Here is a 17,572-nt window from a genome sequence, read left to right on the forward strand (position 1 = left end):
CGCATCTGTCCTATGAAATAGGGACTATATGTACTCCCATTTTACAGATGAGCATATTGAGACACAGAGAAGTTAGGCAATAGCATGAGGCCAGTCAGTTGTAAGTGGGACTCAAGCCCAGTCAGTCTGGCTCCAGACCAATGCACCAGCACTGACAATCTCCAATTGGTGGGAGGTTTTGGGGAGAAAGGGAGCATTTTGGTCTGAGGGTACAAACTTTCAGTTATAAGATAAACAAGTTCTGGGGATCTAATGCATAGCATGGTGACTTAATAATACTGTATCGTATACTTGAAATTTGCTGAAAGAGTAGATTATAAGCTGTTCTCACCACAAAAGAAAACTAAGGCATCTATGTGAGGGGATGGATATGTTAATTACCTTGATTGTGATAATCATTTTACAATGTATACATATATCAAATCATCACGTTGTACACCTTACATCTATACAATTTTTGTCAATTACATTTCAACAAAGCTAGGGGATAGGATCTCTAATTATTGGGTATTGAGTTGTTCACTATAAAAGAAAATTCTATGAACATGCTTGTAGTTACTCTTTGTGCAGATCTATACTTTGCTTAAGGAAATTTCCCTAAAAATTGAATGATCAAACCAAAAGCTAAGCACATTTTTTAAATTTTAAACATGCATCCTAAATTGCTTGTTTGTAAAATACAGCAATAGTATATTAAACCTGCTATTTCTCATCACTCTTACCAACATAGGATATGTGTGTGTGTTTTAATCTGTCACTTTGATACATGACAAATTAGAATTTTTTAAAAATATGCCTCTTTAATTAACAACACTAGAACCATTTTTATATGTTTAGTCACCATTCATGTTTATTCTTTGGTGACACTTTTATACATGGTTTAACTGATTTTTCTATTGAAATGTTGATCTTTTTTTATTAATTTGCAAGAGTTTTTTACTCAGTAAAAACATGACCATCTATACTATAGACATTTTCTAAGTTTGTCATTTGTCTTTCAAGTTTATTTCTTTCAAATTTAATAATGATAATAATTAAAATACAACATATTAAGGTATTTATGTTGTCAAATCTACTGATCTTTTCTTTATGGTCTCTTCCTTTGTTTTTTTATTTTATTCATTCACTCAAAAGCTATTGAGTGGTCACCGTGTGCCAGTTTTTCTATATAAGGCATTTAGAAGCTCTATTCCCCCTCTAAAAATTATATATTTACCAAAGTTTTCCTTTATGAGGTTCATGTTTAGATAGATAGATGATAGATAGATAGATAGATAGATAGATAGATAGATACATTTTATGTTGATTTATGCTGATATTTGTGAGATGGATTTGTCTCAATTTCATATATAGAATTTATCCTTTCTTTCCACAATGATCTGAAACATTCCTTTACCATATACTAAATTCTTACACATACTTAAATTTGTTTCTGGAATTCAAATTAATTTGTTAAATCCAGTTTAAATTTTGATTTAAATCAACCTTAAAAGAACATATATGGATCACTTAATCAAAAAAATCTTTAATCCAAAAAATGCATATGCTTTTCTTTGTGATGAATTTATGGTTTATTAGGCTCGACTGTTCAAAAAATGGCAATAGTGTCATATGATATGAGTGTAACACATTCTTTTAGGATGTTCTGTCTAAAGTTTTCATTATACTATTGAATTTCTTGTCAATCCCCTTCCGTGTTCAACCTTTTCATTCCTCCTATTCACTCAAACCCAGTGATTGGTACTGACAATTGTTTCAATGAGTTGAGAAGAGACAGAAATCTCTGAAGACTTTAGGAAGGACGTGTAACTCCACTATGCCTCGGGGGAAAATAAGGCAGGGTTTGGACAGGGGGAAAGGGGAGTGGTAAAATAAGAAAGGAGGAGAGCACACTTGGAGGAAGTAGGCAAGCACCCCCTGGTGCAAAGGACTGGTTTGAGTGGGAGGTCAGGAGGCAAAGCCATACAGTGACAGACTCTACTGTTGTGTTTATTATTCGCCTGAGAGGGTTCAAAACAGTGTGCATGTATGCTTCCATACATTCACAGATTGATACATGCATAGAAAATAATTCTGGGGTGCTTGGGTGGCTCAGTCGGTTAAGCGTCGGATTTCGGCTCAGACAGGTCATGAGATCTCGTGGTTCGGGAGTTCCAGCCCTGCGTTGGGCTCTGTGCTGACAGATCAGAGCCTGGAGCCTGCCTTGGATTCTGTGCCTCCCTCTCTCTCTGCCCTTACCCCCCTTGTGTTCGTTCTCTCTCTCTCTCACTCTCTCAAAAATAAACATTAAAAAAATTAAAAGATAATAATAATCCTGAAGGATACATGCCAAAATGTGAATGGCGGTCATGTAAGACTATAGGATAAAGGGTTATTTTTCTCCTCATTTATATTTACTTTATCTTTTTGTTCATAATAACATATTAATTTTGTAATAAACATTTTTAAGAACCGCTTTTGAAATAAATTTTACAGTCCTGAATACACAAAGTCATATTCGGCCATTAGGTTTGACCTACTGCTAATTCTTATATATACACTGTTGCTAATAGACGTGTTACCAGTAACACGTGAGTAAATTAAGTGAGTAAATTAAGTGAGTAAATTCCACAATTTGACAAATTAAACTCAGTTTGTCTTTGGCTATTAATAGAATGCTTTAGGCTGTCTAAATGATGAGATCCTCTTTGTACTGTAATTATGTCTTTAAGTAATCCATAGAGAAACTTCTGGAACACCTTCAAGATTAAGCCCCAACAGAAGCTAGAATCAATTATGACCCATCTTTAAAATTTCCATTTAAGAACTGTAAATAGAGCTCAAATGTTATGTTCTATAATTAGATGGCTTTGGCTTTTAAAATATATTAAAGCTGTATTTATTTCCTTTTCTTCACAACTCTAGCCACTAAAGACAAGTATAAATTTAATAAAATTGTTTGGTTTAATCCACTCTGCTTTCAAACAATCCAGGCCAAGGCTCATGTACTAAACCCAGATAACAGTGGTGGTGACCAGGCCAAAGAGCTCAAGAACAGATGAGAAAAGACAGGAGCAAGAGAGAACTTTTTTCAGAGGCTCAGAAGAACAAGGAAACAGCTGGAGCACTTGGTAAAAATGTAGATTCCTCTTCATCACCCATTTCCCCAGGACACACACGCCAGACTTCCTGAATCAGCATTCATAAAAATCTGCATGTTGTGGGGGGGGGGGGCTCTGGGTGGCTCAATAGGCTAAGCATCGACTTTTGATTTCAGCTCTCTGGTCAAGATCTCACGGTTCGTGGTTTCCAGCGGTGTTGGGCTCCACACTGAGAGCCTGCTTGGAATTCTCTCTCTCTCTCTCTCTCTCTCTCTCTCTGCCCTTCCCCTGCTCTCTGTCTCTTTCTCTCTCAAAATAAACAAATAAAAACTTTTTTTTAAATCTGCATTTTTAACCCCTAATTCCTACAAATCTGGACATTTAAAAACCATTATAAGGACAGATGGGCGGTTGCCAGAGGCAGTGTTAGGGGATGGGGAGGGAAATGGGTGAAGGTGGTCAAAAGGTATAAACTTCCAGTTATAAAATAAGTCATGGAGATATAATGTACAACAGGGTGACTATATTAATAATACTGTACTCTATATTTGAGGTTTCTAAGAGAGTAGATCTTAAATGTTCTAGCACAAGAAAAAACTGTATGTATGGTGACTAATGGTTAACTGATTTATTGTGGTTATTTCACAATCTATGCAAACACCAAATCATTATGTGGCGCATTTGAAACTAATGTTATGTTATATGTCAACTGTATCTCCATAAAAATAAATAAATAAACATAGAAACTACTATAGGGATATAGAAGCTGAGAAGGAGAAGTCAGAAAAGGGGAAATGTGTAATAATATTAAGTAAATGCCTACTATATATATGTCTCCTACCAGGCACAGTCTAAACACTGTGTCAGTCTTAATGACAGAGATGGAAACAAGACAAGATGAGCCAGACATGAGCAATATCATCCCAGGATTATTAGGCAGGTTTACTGAAGATTTAGTCTAATGTAAACACACCTTGCTTCTGTTCCAGAAAAGAGACCAAATTTTTAATTTTTATGTATTTCTCCTTAATTTACCTTTACCCAGAAAAAGTATTGGCATTGAGATTGTTTCAATGAAAGCTCTAATTTTTTTTAAGTATCATGAAGATACACCTTTTAAGTAAGTATTGCTTAAGCTAGAAATAAGAAAATATCCAATACAGAGATTATGCAAATATTACACAAGCTCTATTGGGGAAGAGGAAGGTAGTGCTGACAGAAAATAATGGCATTGCACAAAGGCTGCCAATCAAATGTCCTGTCAACATGAACTTATTTCATAGATTCTTCTTTGCTAGGTGACAGGAATTGCTTTTCTCATTTCTCAGATTTGGTGAAGACAGCAAGGCAGGTTAATGCAAGCAATGGGTAAAGTCTGTAGGCTAATATCAGCATTGGGCTCCCACAACAGTTTTTCATTTCTTACTCCCTCACAGCTTATCACACAGGACTGCCCTCTTTTCACCTCCGCTGACCCCACCCACTCCCCTGCCTTTCCGGCTCTCCCTTCATCCAGGAAAGATGCATGGGGACTGAGAAAATGCAACTGTATCTGTGAATCAGAAGCAGGAATGTTTAAGTCACCCACTCACCAGGTTCTACTAGAATCCTCAGCCCCTGCCAGCCCTTTTCTGAGACCAGTTTCCACTTGTAGGCATAGCCCAAGTTTCTGGAATGAATCTTAAATATAGGCAGGAGAGTTTTAAGAACTTTACACCAAGAATCCAGGACCCTCCTTATCTCCTGGATCCTCTCTCTGGTGCCCCAACCACATGATGAATGCTTGTCTGAAACCCCAGCTGTGGATTTTCAGATATTGTGATTTGCTTGCCAAGCTCGATTGCATTCATTCATAACAGATTTCCAGCCTGCTATGTCAGACTCAAATATAAACTATAATTCTTGCAACCAAAAGACTGAAATCTACAATTAAAAGGCAAAATAGTTATAGAAGTAATTATAACAAACACAAAGCTCTATATAATTGTAAGCACCACACTGAAGTATTTATAAAGAACATCAAGGAAGCTTAACAGGATCTGTCTGGAAGAGCTGAAGAAGGCTTCACAGAGGAGATGACATGGAAAAGAAAGGAGAGAGCATGCCAGACAGTTGGAACAACACATAAATAGGCATAAAATAATAAGAAAAGGGGGATGCCTGGGTGGCTCAGTCAGTTGAGTGTCTGACTTCGGCTCAGGTCACGATCTCACAGTTTGTGTGTTTGAGCCCTGCGTTGGGCTGGCTGCTGTCAGCGCAGAGCCCGCTTCAGATCCTCTGTCCCCGCCCCCCCCCCCGCCCCTCCTCCAGTCACTCAGTCTCTCCCAGATATATAAATGTTAAAAAAATCATTAGGAAATGGTGTGCTTAGGGAGCAAAAAAGGAGTCGGTGGACTAGGTATATGGACTATGAGAGCCCAATTAAGGAACGGGTCGGCCAGCAGCTGCCGGACCCCAAGGGACACTTGAGCAGCCTTGGCATTATAATAAAACGGAGAAATCATACTTTCCACATTCTCACTTAGGAAAGGTACAAGAAGTAGTTGGTGAGCCAAAGCAGAATGGCCTAGAAAAATCGAAGAGGAACTGAAAGCTGCCAACAGCGGTTCTCCACCTTTCCTCCACTATGGGCTCTATCTCTCTCCAGGTAACTGAAAACAACGTTCAAACAATATTGGTTTGAAGGAGCACCAAAGTTTAGTGGAGATGTCAATGCATCCATCTCACTCTGATGTACATGACACAGAGCACTGAGAAAGTATGCTGAAATAATAATAGTAGTTCTGGGTCCTGACTTCAAGTACTTTATATCTATTAACTCGTTCAATCCTTATAACCATCCTATGGGGTAGACATTATCATCTCCATATCAGATGAAGAAGCAGAAGCATATAGTGGTTAAATAACTTTCCAAAACTCATGCAGCAAATATGGAGCCAGGGCAGCCAAGGTGGCTGCTTCCAGAGTCTCCATGCCAAGCCATCACACAATTCTGACATACTGAGTTTTTACTTTATCCTCTGGACAGTGGACAGCTGGCAAGGCTTTATAAGCAATGGGGCAGTAATCTGTGTATGAAGATCACTCTGGAGGAATCTGAGAAGATTGAACAGAATTGGGAGAGGCTGAAACCCAAAGCAAGAATAGGGGACTACTGTATTCATCAGAGCAGGAGACAGTGGGGGCCTGAACCAAAAAGTGGAATGAATTTGCAGAGTAGAGGAAACTGAAGAAGTGTTATGGCCCTCAAATCACTGGGATCCAACTGATTGCTGGTGGGTGGTAACAGTGATGAGAAAATCAAGGCTTTGATGATAGGGTAAATGAGAAAACACTGTTTTCTTATGGAAGATGTTTCTTTTTGAGGCCCTGGGTGTCGCCAGATAAAGGGACTCAGCGAGTAAGTAAAATAGAGAAAGAGAACTCCACAGGAGATCGGGAGTTGCAGAGATGGGTCTGCAGGGAAAGAGATAAGGGTAGCAGATTGCACCCTGAAGGCCAGCACTTAGCCAAGGTAGAGGAAGCCGGGAAAGAAGTTGAGCAGTAATTGGAAAGGCAGTAGAAGGAGCATGAGAGAGTGGAGTTGTGCAAAGCAAAGAAGGAGAAAGTTCTGGAAAAAAAGAAAAAGATCAACAGTGTGAAATGCTCTGATGTGCTGATAAAGCACCTCTGAAAGGCCCGTAAAGACTTTTTAAGACACCCCCAACTGGGTTCTTCCTTCATGTCCCCACCCCACTTCTTATTCCCCTGACCCCCTGCCCAATTCCATGGTCTCCAGCCTTGACTTTCCAGGCACTGGCTAATTATCCCATACAAGCTTTAGTATTACTCTTAAGTCCTCCATTATGTTGAAGATATTAGAACACATTTCCTTAGGCTAGAGGACAGAACCCAGGTAAACCACACATATTCTCTACCTTCGTGTTTTGATCCACAATCTTCTTCAGATTTTTCAACAGATGATTATTTGGACCACCTTCTTTCTCATTCACATAAACTATCCTATCCAGGTCTGGAAAGTTCCGGTTCAGATCTATTCCCTGGGCATTGCTTCGACCCACAAACCAGTCCTTGAGCTCACCAGGCTGAAAAAGATCAAGGGGGAAAATAATAAGTTCTTTAGTACCATTGTTACTATCTAATTAAGGTTTTCATCAATGACTTTTAAAATAATTTATTAAGATTAATTATTTCAGCAATGTCCTCTCAAAGCTGCATTTTCACTCTCTTACTGACAAACATATGAAGGTATCAGGTTTAAAGTATTTGTTATGCTCATTTCAAAAATATTTTCAATGACTAATATTTTAAATAATAATATTTTAAATGTAATAATTACATTTAAAAGACATGTATCATCAAACTGCAAAAAAATCTGTATATATTAGTAATAGATGATACCTTTCACAGCATGCCAATCTAGGGGCACGTGAGTGGCTCAGTCGGTTAAGCATCTGACTTCAGCTCAGGTCATGATCTCAAGATTCCAGGGTTCAAGCCCCACATCGGGCTGACAGCTCAGGGCCTGGAGCCTGCTTTGGATTCTGTGTCTCCCTCTCTCTTTGCTCCTCCCCCGCTCATGCTCTGTCTCTCTCTCTCTGTCTCTGTCTCTCTCTCAAAAGTAAAAAACACTTAAAAAAAATTTTATTAAACGAATCATGCCAGTCTAGATTTGGGTTTAAGTAAAATATTCATTGGCTTTGTAAATCACAGCAATCAATCTTTTAAGTATTCAAAAGAAATTACTAAAGATCGGAGGTTTTAAATGAGTTTAACATAAATTATTTACATATTAGTAATATACCTCCCTCTTACAGTCTTCATGAACAACTTCATAGAGTCTGTAAGTTGAAAAATTTCTGTTCAATTTTAAGCCCTTTATTCCAGTAATGGCATAATCTGGAAATTTAATGAATTTCCAAGACATTTAGCTATATTCCATAATGCATATTTCTTTTTTTACTATTAAATTATACATAATCTATGATATAGAGCTAATTCCCATATTCTTGAGATTATATAAGCCCAGATAACTTAGACTCTAAGGAATAAAAATCTAAAACAAAAAATAAACATAATAATCTTTTTGTCCTTCTGTCTTACAATTCTGAATAGAAATAATTATATTTATAATTATTAATTATAATAAATAATATTACAGTTCTTGATATAGTAAATAATTTAATTCTCTATGTTATTAGAATTTTCCTTTTATCACTTTAGAAATTGTAACGATGTTACAGAAATTCACTGTCTGGGTTTCTTACAATGTCAGACAGATCACTGGACCTTTCATTTTTAGGGTACAAATCAACTTTCTACCTGGAGATAAGCATCCTATTATATATTTTAGTACCTTCCTATAAAATAAGAAAACTGCAGCTAAGGTTCTCCATACCTGTGCAAACAAAAAGGGAACGCATACCATATATTTTCTCTTACAATTTTGTCATTACTTCCCAGGTTCTCTAACAGTTACAATGTATTAAATTAATTTCATGTTTGATGTACGAAGAGTTCTTGTTGTTGTTGTTTTTTACTTTACTCATCATACATAGACAAGAATTAAACATTCATCTGGCCAAAATATTTCTTCCTCGTTGTCAGTAGAGGGCGCTAGGACATCACCTCATTCAGAGACAGCCATGGCATTACTCTTCAACACTTGGCAATAGTCCTATTTTTAGATTTTTAGAAGAAAGGAAATGTATCTAGTCACAAACGTGGGTGAATAAATATGATTTATTTAACAACAAAACATTAATTGAATATTGACTTATTAACAAAATTTCTCATTGGCAATCTCTGCTGAAGAAACTCACCCATCTCTTTCCTTCTAAATATTTTTCTTGCCAGCAAGTTGAATGGCATGTCCCTTATATCCTCCTCTGCTCTGTACGTAAACTTCATATGAGTATATTACTTACACATAAGCACACAGGTACAAACATATGAAATGAAGAAAGCGTGCCCTGCTCTGAGCTGGCCAGAACTCACCTGAGATGCAGCCTTCTCAAAGCCATCGGGGTTGAGGGAAGGCATGATGTGGATACGAGTGTTGTGGATCAGCTTGACGATGGTCTCGTTCCCCTTTTGGTATTCGTTGCACAGGTATTGGGCCAGGAAAATGAGCAGTTCCCGTCCAACGGCCTCATTACCATGCATATTCCCAATGTACTTAAATTCAGGCTCACCTAAGAGAGCAAAAATTGATAGTATGGAGACACTCTCTATAGCTCCAAATGGAATACAAATGGCATACAGTTATGAGTATATTGTATATCTCCTAATTTACTACATATAGCTGACAGTTTCTTCTGCCTCCCGAATTGCTACCTAAGAAATCTACTTTAAATATCAAAAATACTCCAAATGCTTCTTTCCTTCCAATTCTCTCTCCCCAGCTTACCAGCTTGATAAGGACTGAACTGTGTCTCCTCCAAATTCATTTGTTGAAGCCCTAATCTCCAATGTGACTATATTTGGAGACAGGACCTTTAAGGAAATAATTAAGGTTAAATGAGATCATAAGGGTGGGACCCTAATCCTTTCAACAACAAGAAGAGACACCAGCAATCCCTCTTCTCTCTCCCCAGGTGCATGGAGAAAGGCCATTTGAGGACACAGCGAGAAGACTACCTGAAAACCAGGGAGAGGTCTCAGAAATCAACCCTGCTTGTCCCTTAACCTTGAACTTCCAGCTTTCAGGACTGTAAGAAAATAGATTTCTGTTGTTCTGACTGTTCACCCAGTCAGCGGTATTTTATTAGGGCAACCCGAGCAGACAAATATACCATCCCACCCTCAATAAATAATAATATACTGCATGCCTCCTATTGGTTGAAAACTGAACTTTGCATTTTTTTCTTACTTAGTCCTCACCAAACATCTAAAAGTAGGTGTTATTTTATGATGAGCAAACTGAAGTTCAGAGTGCTTAAGAGGCCTGACCACAGTAACACAGCCCATGAAGCCAGGATTCAAAAACTGGTTTTCTCATTTAGTTAAGAGTCGTTGTTGTTGTTGTTGTTGCTGTTGTTGTTGTTGTTTTTCCTCTTTTTAATCCAAGTGATTAAAAGCATGAACTTCTGGAACCCGAGTGCATGGGTTCAAATCCTAGCACCAAGACTTACTGGCCAGCCTTGAGCAAGTTACTTTGGCTCTCCGTGGCTCTGTTTTCCCTATAAAAGGAGAGAATAGAGTCTACCTATAAGATTATTTTAAGAACCAAGTGAAAGAATGAGTATAAATGCTTAGAACGGTGCCTGGCAAATAACAAGTGTGGTGTTTTCCTTACATAATCTAATTTCTTCTTTACAAAAGCCCACTAAAACGGGAAAGACAGATATTTTTATTGCCATTCTTCTTGCACAAATGCAGCCCATAGAGGATACGTTTTGCTGAAGGGCTCAGAATTCAAACACAAATCACTGTGGCCCGTTTCTGCTGCTCTCCATTGCATTTTAGGAGGAGTAATAAAATTGTGGAGTAGAGCAGCAAATGATCTTAATTAATCCTGTTGTTCTGTTCCCTTCTGCTTTATCCTTCCCCCAGGCCCAATTTCTGCAGTGGAAAGAATTTTCCCACTTACAAAATCAACTAGAACTTCTCATCCCTGGTAAAAGAAAAGCTGGAAATATTTTTCTTCTGGAAATATGTTATCTGAACATCCTTTGCATGAGATTCCTGAGTGTGTGATTTAAATGATTACCTATTACAGAGAACCATGCCCTTGTGTGACCTTTCAGCCCGCACTTAAGCTAATCTTAATCTAGGCAGGAGCAGGATCAGTGCTATTTATATGCCCCTCATTTTTTTACTTTCAGTGAAAGTCGCTAATAAAACTACCCCCAGGGACTTGCCCACAAGGTATATGAGAAGAGATCTTTTCTTTGCTTCTGATTTCAAATGTCATAATAACCTTCTTCCTTTCTGTCAAACTCATGTGCTTTATACCTTCCCCTACTGGATATTAATCTGATTGAGGCACAAAAGAAACTGTAGCAGTCCGCTACAAAAGAAAATAGAGATCAAACAGCCAGGGGAAGATTACAAGCCTCTTTGACAAAGTTATTGAGAAGACTGCACTGTGGGAGGCAGTCTGGTCCTGCCCCTCACCTAAGCACAGCTTTGCTGGAGGCTTCAGTCACTCCGAAGAGCTTGGCCCACAACCCAAAATAGTAGATTAACTCACTGAAATTTTGTATTACCTCTCTGGTTAAAAAAAAAAAAATGTGTATATATATATATCATGATATATATATACATATATATAAGATATATAAGATATATAAGATATAGGTAAGATATAGATAAGATAGATTAACTCACTGAAATTTTGTATTACTTCTCTGGTTAAAAAAAATGTGTGTATATATATATATATATATGTACATACACACACACATACACATATATGTATACACATTTACTCATTTAAAGGAGAAATAGCAAACTCATACTCGCTTAGCCCCCCAGTGTGTGTTTGGTCATCACAGTATATTTTATATTTGAATCTGAATGCTTCTGCAAAGAACTTGCTCTCTAGGCTCTGACACAAGCATTACCACCCTTATGGCCTCAAAAACGCCTGGTTTTCAAAGTCAGGAAATTTCCGATGTGATTTTGTTTCTTCAACTCTGTAGGAAATTTCTCTGAGAAGCAAATCTCCCCTAAAATGTCTCTTATATTTATGAGGAGATAGTAATAATAATGACAATAGCAATGCTTTAGTTTGACGTGAAGAGAGAACTGTAAAGGTCATTTTCTAGAAGACATTAATGTATGGAAATGGAATTCAAGGCACATGTGACTTAGCAAAAGAAAAAGGCAAGTGTATTTTTATCTTCCACTGTCTTCTGGAACAAATTAGATTGCTAGATAATGCCATCCCCAGAATACAGAAGAGCTGTGTTAAGCTTACTGACGTGTCTTGTGAGATGAAGAAGAGCCACACTTTTTAAATATAGCATCTGTTGGGGGCGCCTGGGTGGCTCAGTCAGTTAAGTGCTGACTTCGGCTCAGGTCATGATCTCACGGTTTGCAGGCTCGAGCCCGGTGTCGGGCTCTGTGCTGACAGCTCAGAGCCTGGAGCCAGCTTCGGATTCTGTGTCTCCCTCTCCCTCTGCCCCTCCCCCACTCACACTGTCTCTCTCTTTCAAAAATAAATAAATATTAAAAAAATATTTAGGGGCGCCTGGGTGGCGCAGTCGGTTAAGCGTCCGACTTCAGCCAGGTCACGATCTTGCGGTCCGTGAGTTCGAGCCCCGCGTCAGGCTCTGGGCTGATGGCTCAGAGCCTGGAGCCTGTTTCCGATTCTGTGTCTCCCTCTCTCTCTGCCCCTCCCCCATTCATGCTCTGTCTCTCTCTGTCCCAAAAATAAATAAACGTTGAAAAAAAAAATCTGTATAAAAAAAAAATATTTAAATAAAGCATCTGTTGGATGCATATGCAAAACTGGTGTCTGACACTACAGGAGACCCGAAAGCCAATAGAAGAGCGTCCCGAACTTCAAAGAATGTAGGGTCTGGAGGAGGACACAGATGTGCACACAAACAGTATTCGGCAGTGAGGCAACGATGAAGAAATGTTGGATACATAACCAACCAGCTTCAAGGTTCTAAAGTGGAAGGAATATCCCTGCCACCTATATGGCCCTTCTCCCTCCCACTGCCAAAATTATCTTTTCATGACACAACCCCCATTGGGTTTCCTCCATCTAAAACCCATCAGCAAACTAGCTTCCCATTTGTTTTCACCATAAAGACCAAAATTCTCTACAAGGGCTTTAATTTCCCTGTGGTTCTGCCTGCTGCACCTCCCTAGTCTCCATAGGCACCTCCTTCACTGGGGCTCTGGCCTCTTTACTTCTCTCACACCCATTCTGCCTTCACATTCTTCCAGTCATGGAAAACTATGGTCTCCTCAGAGTATCTCTAGTCTAACTCCAGTTCTTCCGTTATGTTTAATACCTCAGTGTGAAAATATACATTAATCAGTGTGATTGTTTGATCTTGCACCCCCAGACTACACGGTCTGTCAGTCTTGGGATGGCGTCTCTTTTAGCTCACTAGTGCACTACTCCTACCCAACGTAGAGCCTGAAACACAACAAGAGCACAATAAATACTGATTAAATAAATCCATGAGTAAATGAATAAATGAATGGTCTTGCTTTTCACTCCCAACCTCCCAGCAGTATCACCAACAGCAGAAAGTGCCCTTGAGATGCAGCTGGGCTGTGGCCACCTGAAAACTTTCTGGCACAGTGAGGAGGAAAATGAATAACTGAAGGGGACTTGAGACAGGGTCAGGGAGTTCGTGACCTGGGGGCAATATTTAGAGACCTCAATGCTTGTTGCTGTATCCGACATTCCCAGGCTGGAATGGAAATTCTCTGGGAATGAAAGCAGCAGTGTTGTGAACAGCTGATTTCCCAGGAAGAAGATTAATCTCCATGGTCACAAGAGAACCACAAAACCTCTAGGCAAGAACTCCCTAAGACTATTTTTGTTGTAAAGTCTAAACAAAGAGTCCTGGAGAGGCTTTGCCTTCAGAATCCTTCATTTGGAAATAGAGATAAAATTGAAGACTCTGAACTTACAATAAGCCCCTCTAAGTCCGTTTACCTTACATTTGTTTACGGGAGGACTGACGGCTTTTCATCAACACTTCATTTTCTTTTCTGTGGCTCTAAAGCCGGAGTTAACAATGGGCTGTGAAATGGAGGACGTGTGCATGCCTGTTTACGGTGTCCATACAGAACGAATCCCAGGTTTAGCAGGTGTATCATCTCCTGTGGACACAGTTGGTAACGCACACACACCCAGGTGTTAGCTCATCCCTCTCCTGGCAGCGGGAAGCCAAGGCGGCAGAACTACTCTTAGTGCACTTGGAGATGGTTGATTTTACATTCATCTTACCTTCTGCACTCGCTAGCGAATTCATTTTCCTTTTTACACAGTGATTACCCTGAGTTCCTGATCCTGCAGCTGAGGAATCATATTTGCGCAATTTGCCAAATTGCCAATTGCATTGACTCAGGAAGCACAGTTCCCCCTGTTGCATCAATCTTTCCACAATTTCACGTAACCATCACTTTTCCAGTGACTTCACATGGCATACAGTCATCGATCAAGCCACGATTAAAAGATAATCACCTGACAAACCAAGCCCCAGCCTGGCTGGGTTTCCGTCTTTTCCATCTGCGTCACAGAACAACCAATGTACCTGCCTGGATTTGTATCCTCATCACAACAAGAGAAGAATAACTGATAAGCATTTTAAAATAAGAGCCAAAGATTTGCTGAAGTCAGAAATAAATAAATTTCAAACTGGAGCAGGCAAACGATTTTTACATTCCGTACTTTTAACTCTTCATTTGTTCCAATTGTTTATTAATGTGATTTGAAATAACTAAATCACTAAAAAAAAAAAAGAAAAGAAAAGAAAAAAACTTGAAGAAATATCAATTGCTGCAGAAATAAAACACAAGTATTTTACAATCCCAGAAAGTCACACGCCTTAGGCTTGGCCCATGGGTAAAGGTTGAAGCTGACAGACTGACAAAGGCCCCGGATGGTAGGAATTGATGGCCTTAAAGTGACCAGAGAGCCTCTAAACTGAAAGTTCACAGGCTCAGTAGGCTGAGCCAAAATAATTCATCATCATCATCATCATCAAATAAAGGGGTAAAAGTAAAGAAATCATACTGTCTGCCTTTCTCACAAAAAAAGAAATTCTGCTTTTACTACCTTATTTGACCCAATGGTCACCCTGTCTCTAATATTTTCTCCTCTTGGAAACAGCTGACAGGCTGACCACTTGGGTAGAGGACTTGATCAGATGACTTGTAAGGCCCTTTCAAATCTTAGAGTCAATAATTCAATGACTTCTACGTGGGAAGAAAAGAGCAGAGGACAGATATCTAATGGAAAAATGAGATAAATGTGAAAATAGGTGGTAAACCGTGAAACTCTATGTAAGAAGTGTAGCATCATTATTTAGAAAAAAATAAGTAGGTTAAGAGTATTTTAAGAAAGAACTTGATTCTAGTAACAGAACTCTACCATCTTTCATTCTGTAAATAGAAATGAAACTCATCCTGAGCTGAATCTATTCCTCCAACATCAAATTATTGCCAAAATGTTAAGTCCACTAACTCATCTGAAAGGTATACTTAACTCACTGATTTCACAATTCTTAGAGCTGGCAACAATTTCAAAATACATGTTCCTGGTGCGTGTAATATACTAAACACATTGCTGAATAACTATAGTATCCAAAAATAAAGTCTTATATCTCAAAAACATGGTAAAATGTGCACAAAACCAACGATTTTGAGAAATAGATATATAAATAGCTATACAGGCAGTATAATCTCTGAACTGATTTGGTTTACAAATGGCTATGCAAGCAAGTTGGAACCATCTCTGGAACAGATGGGCCTTTTCATCAATGATCTCCCTCTCTCAGTGGTAAACCTGGGGTTAAGACATTAGTGCTACTAATTGTTTCCACTTGCTTGACATTCTAACATTATAGCTTGCAAATCATTCTCACAGAATGAACCCTGCAAGTTTCCTAAAACTTGTCAATAAATATGTCATTAATTGGCTCACGTTTTAGCACATTTTAGCAGCCAAAAATGCTGAACATATTCCTAAAAAAATCTCCAAGGGTCAAATAAGTAACGGAAGAGGGTGGGTATAGACATGAAAATAGATTCTTCTTCCACGGGTAAGATGAAGAGAGAATAAAGAAGGAAGGCAAGAAAATAAACCAAAGAAGGGCAAAAGAAGAACATATCAGTTGCAGAAGACAACACAGAGTATGGAAGATTATATTACCTCCCCTTGCTTCCTCCTTCATAGTCCTATTTTAAAATAACTAAATTTACATGACATCTTGAAAGTAAAATCTTACTTCATCTGATTTTTAATGGGCAGCCAAAAGAGAATGCATTACAGAATTTTTCTGCAGAGATGCATTCCAGAATTATTTTTGAAAATATTAGTTATGCATTAGCCATAACGTAATTTTAAAGTTCTCTTACAAATGACATCTAGCGTGTGTCTAGTAAGATCCTGAGGAAAGACGGACAAACAAAAGAGCAGAAGATACTCCTAGCCTTACAAGTCTATAAAAACAATGTCAGAGTTCCCAATATTAACATATACCTTTAATTTTTTAAATTAAAACATTTGTTTTTATACCAGTATCCTAGAAACTTTTTATAAATACCCATATTCAATGATGAGCAAGTAAATGTTTAACAACCAGCTCTGAGCTCTTTGCCAATTTCCATGGTATAAATACACCCATCATGGCCAATCTGAAGCTATCAATGTGAGGTCAGTCAGCTCACAAATTTCCTGAAAATTAAAAATAGGTCTCATAAACCAGTTGAAGCCTACACACACCACTGCATATGGAGAGCAATCATTTGGAATATATGGTTTACAGTTTCTTCACCAGTTCTCCAGGAGCAGAATCTGAGGTCTAAGAAATCTGAAGGATTTTCAAACACATTATAAGAAATAAAACCATGGGGCACCTGATTGGCTCAGTCGGTTAAGCTTCCGACTCTTGATTTTTGCGGGATTGTGATCCTGGGGTTATGAGATGGAGCCCCAAGTTGGAAGAGGAACCTGCCTAAGATTGTCTCCCTCCCCAGCTCGCATGCAGGCACGTGCACATGCTCTCTCTCTCTCTCTCTCAAAAAAACAAAAACAAAAACAAACACACACATAGATTTGTTTAAATATGTGTGTTTTTGCTTATTTATATTTATATATTTTTTTAGGCTAGCATCTACCATACTTTCATTATGTTTCATTTTATGCAGTAAGAATTAAGAGGTTTGAGTTTTTTTTCTGTTGAGATAGAGCTTTTTACTAAAGCACTGCACCATTACCCATTCATTCCAGGGAGAAGGAAAGGAAGAGAAGAGTAGAGAAATTTTTTTTTGGGGGGGGGGGGGCTGAGTGATTTATTCTAGCAATTACTGATTGACTGGATTATATCACTCTTTGGTGTAACGCTAATTATAATAAATCAATGAAAAAAATTTACTTTAACCTATGAAGTAGTTTTTCTAAAAATTTATCATTCCAGGTATTCAAAATTTCTTCTGTTCTTCCTATTGTCTTGACCTTCAAGTCTATCTTCACAATGAAAAAGGCAGTATAATTCCCGTGCCCACTCACAGAAATCCATAGTTTAAAAATCACAGAAATTGATTATTTAAAATTAGTAATATGAAACTTTTTATAGTTACTATCTAAAGAAAGGCTAACTAGAAAAGTCTTAGATTCAAAAAAATCTTTGATTTGTTTAAGAGCATCGTGACATGAACATAGAACAAATTTTAATATAGAAATCAGATAAGGCAGAGATTATTTTAATGATGCAGTATCATGAAATCTTTCTGCAGATATTAATCACCAGGAGAGACAGAATTATTTTTAAAGTACTATAATAGTTACATCTATA

At 38.2% G+C, this 17,572-nt stretch overlaps 1 protein-coding gene across 1 annotated transcript in view; it reads right to left on the reverse strand.

Annotated features, from left to right (window-relative positions):
- CPE (carboxypeptidase E) overlaps positions 1-17,572 on the reverse strand; it is a 118,075-nt gene that overhangs the window by 27,212 nt on the left and 73,291 nt on the right. The window contains exons 2-3 of the mRNA XM_030312788.1: positions 9,078-9,274; positions 6,998-7,165 (exon numbers count right to left, since the gene is read on the reverse strand). Of these exons, the coding sequence (XP_030168648.1) occupies positions 6,998-7,165; positions 9,078-9,274 (365 nt within the window). The remainder of the gene's footprint in view (positions 1-6,997; positions 7,166-9,077; positions 9,275-17,572) is intronic.

The sequence above is a fragment of the Lynx canadensis genome, chromosome B1 (genome assembly GCF_007474595.2).
Source record: "Lynx canadensis isolate LIC74 chromosome B1, mLynCan4.pri.v2, whole genome shotgun sequence".
Lineage (NCBI taxonomy): Eukaryota > Metazoa > Chordata > Mammalia > Carnivora > Felidae > Lynx > Lynx canadensis.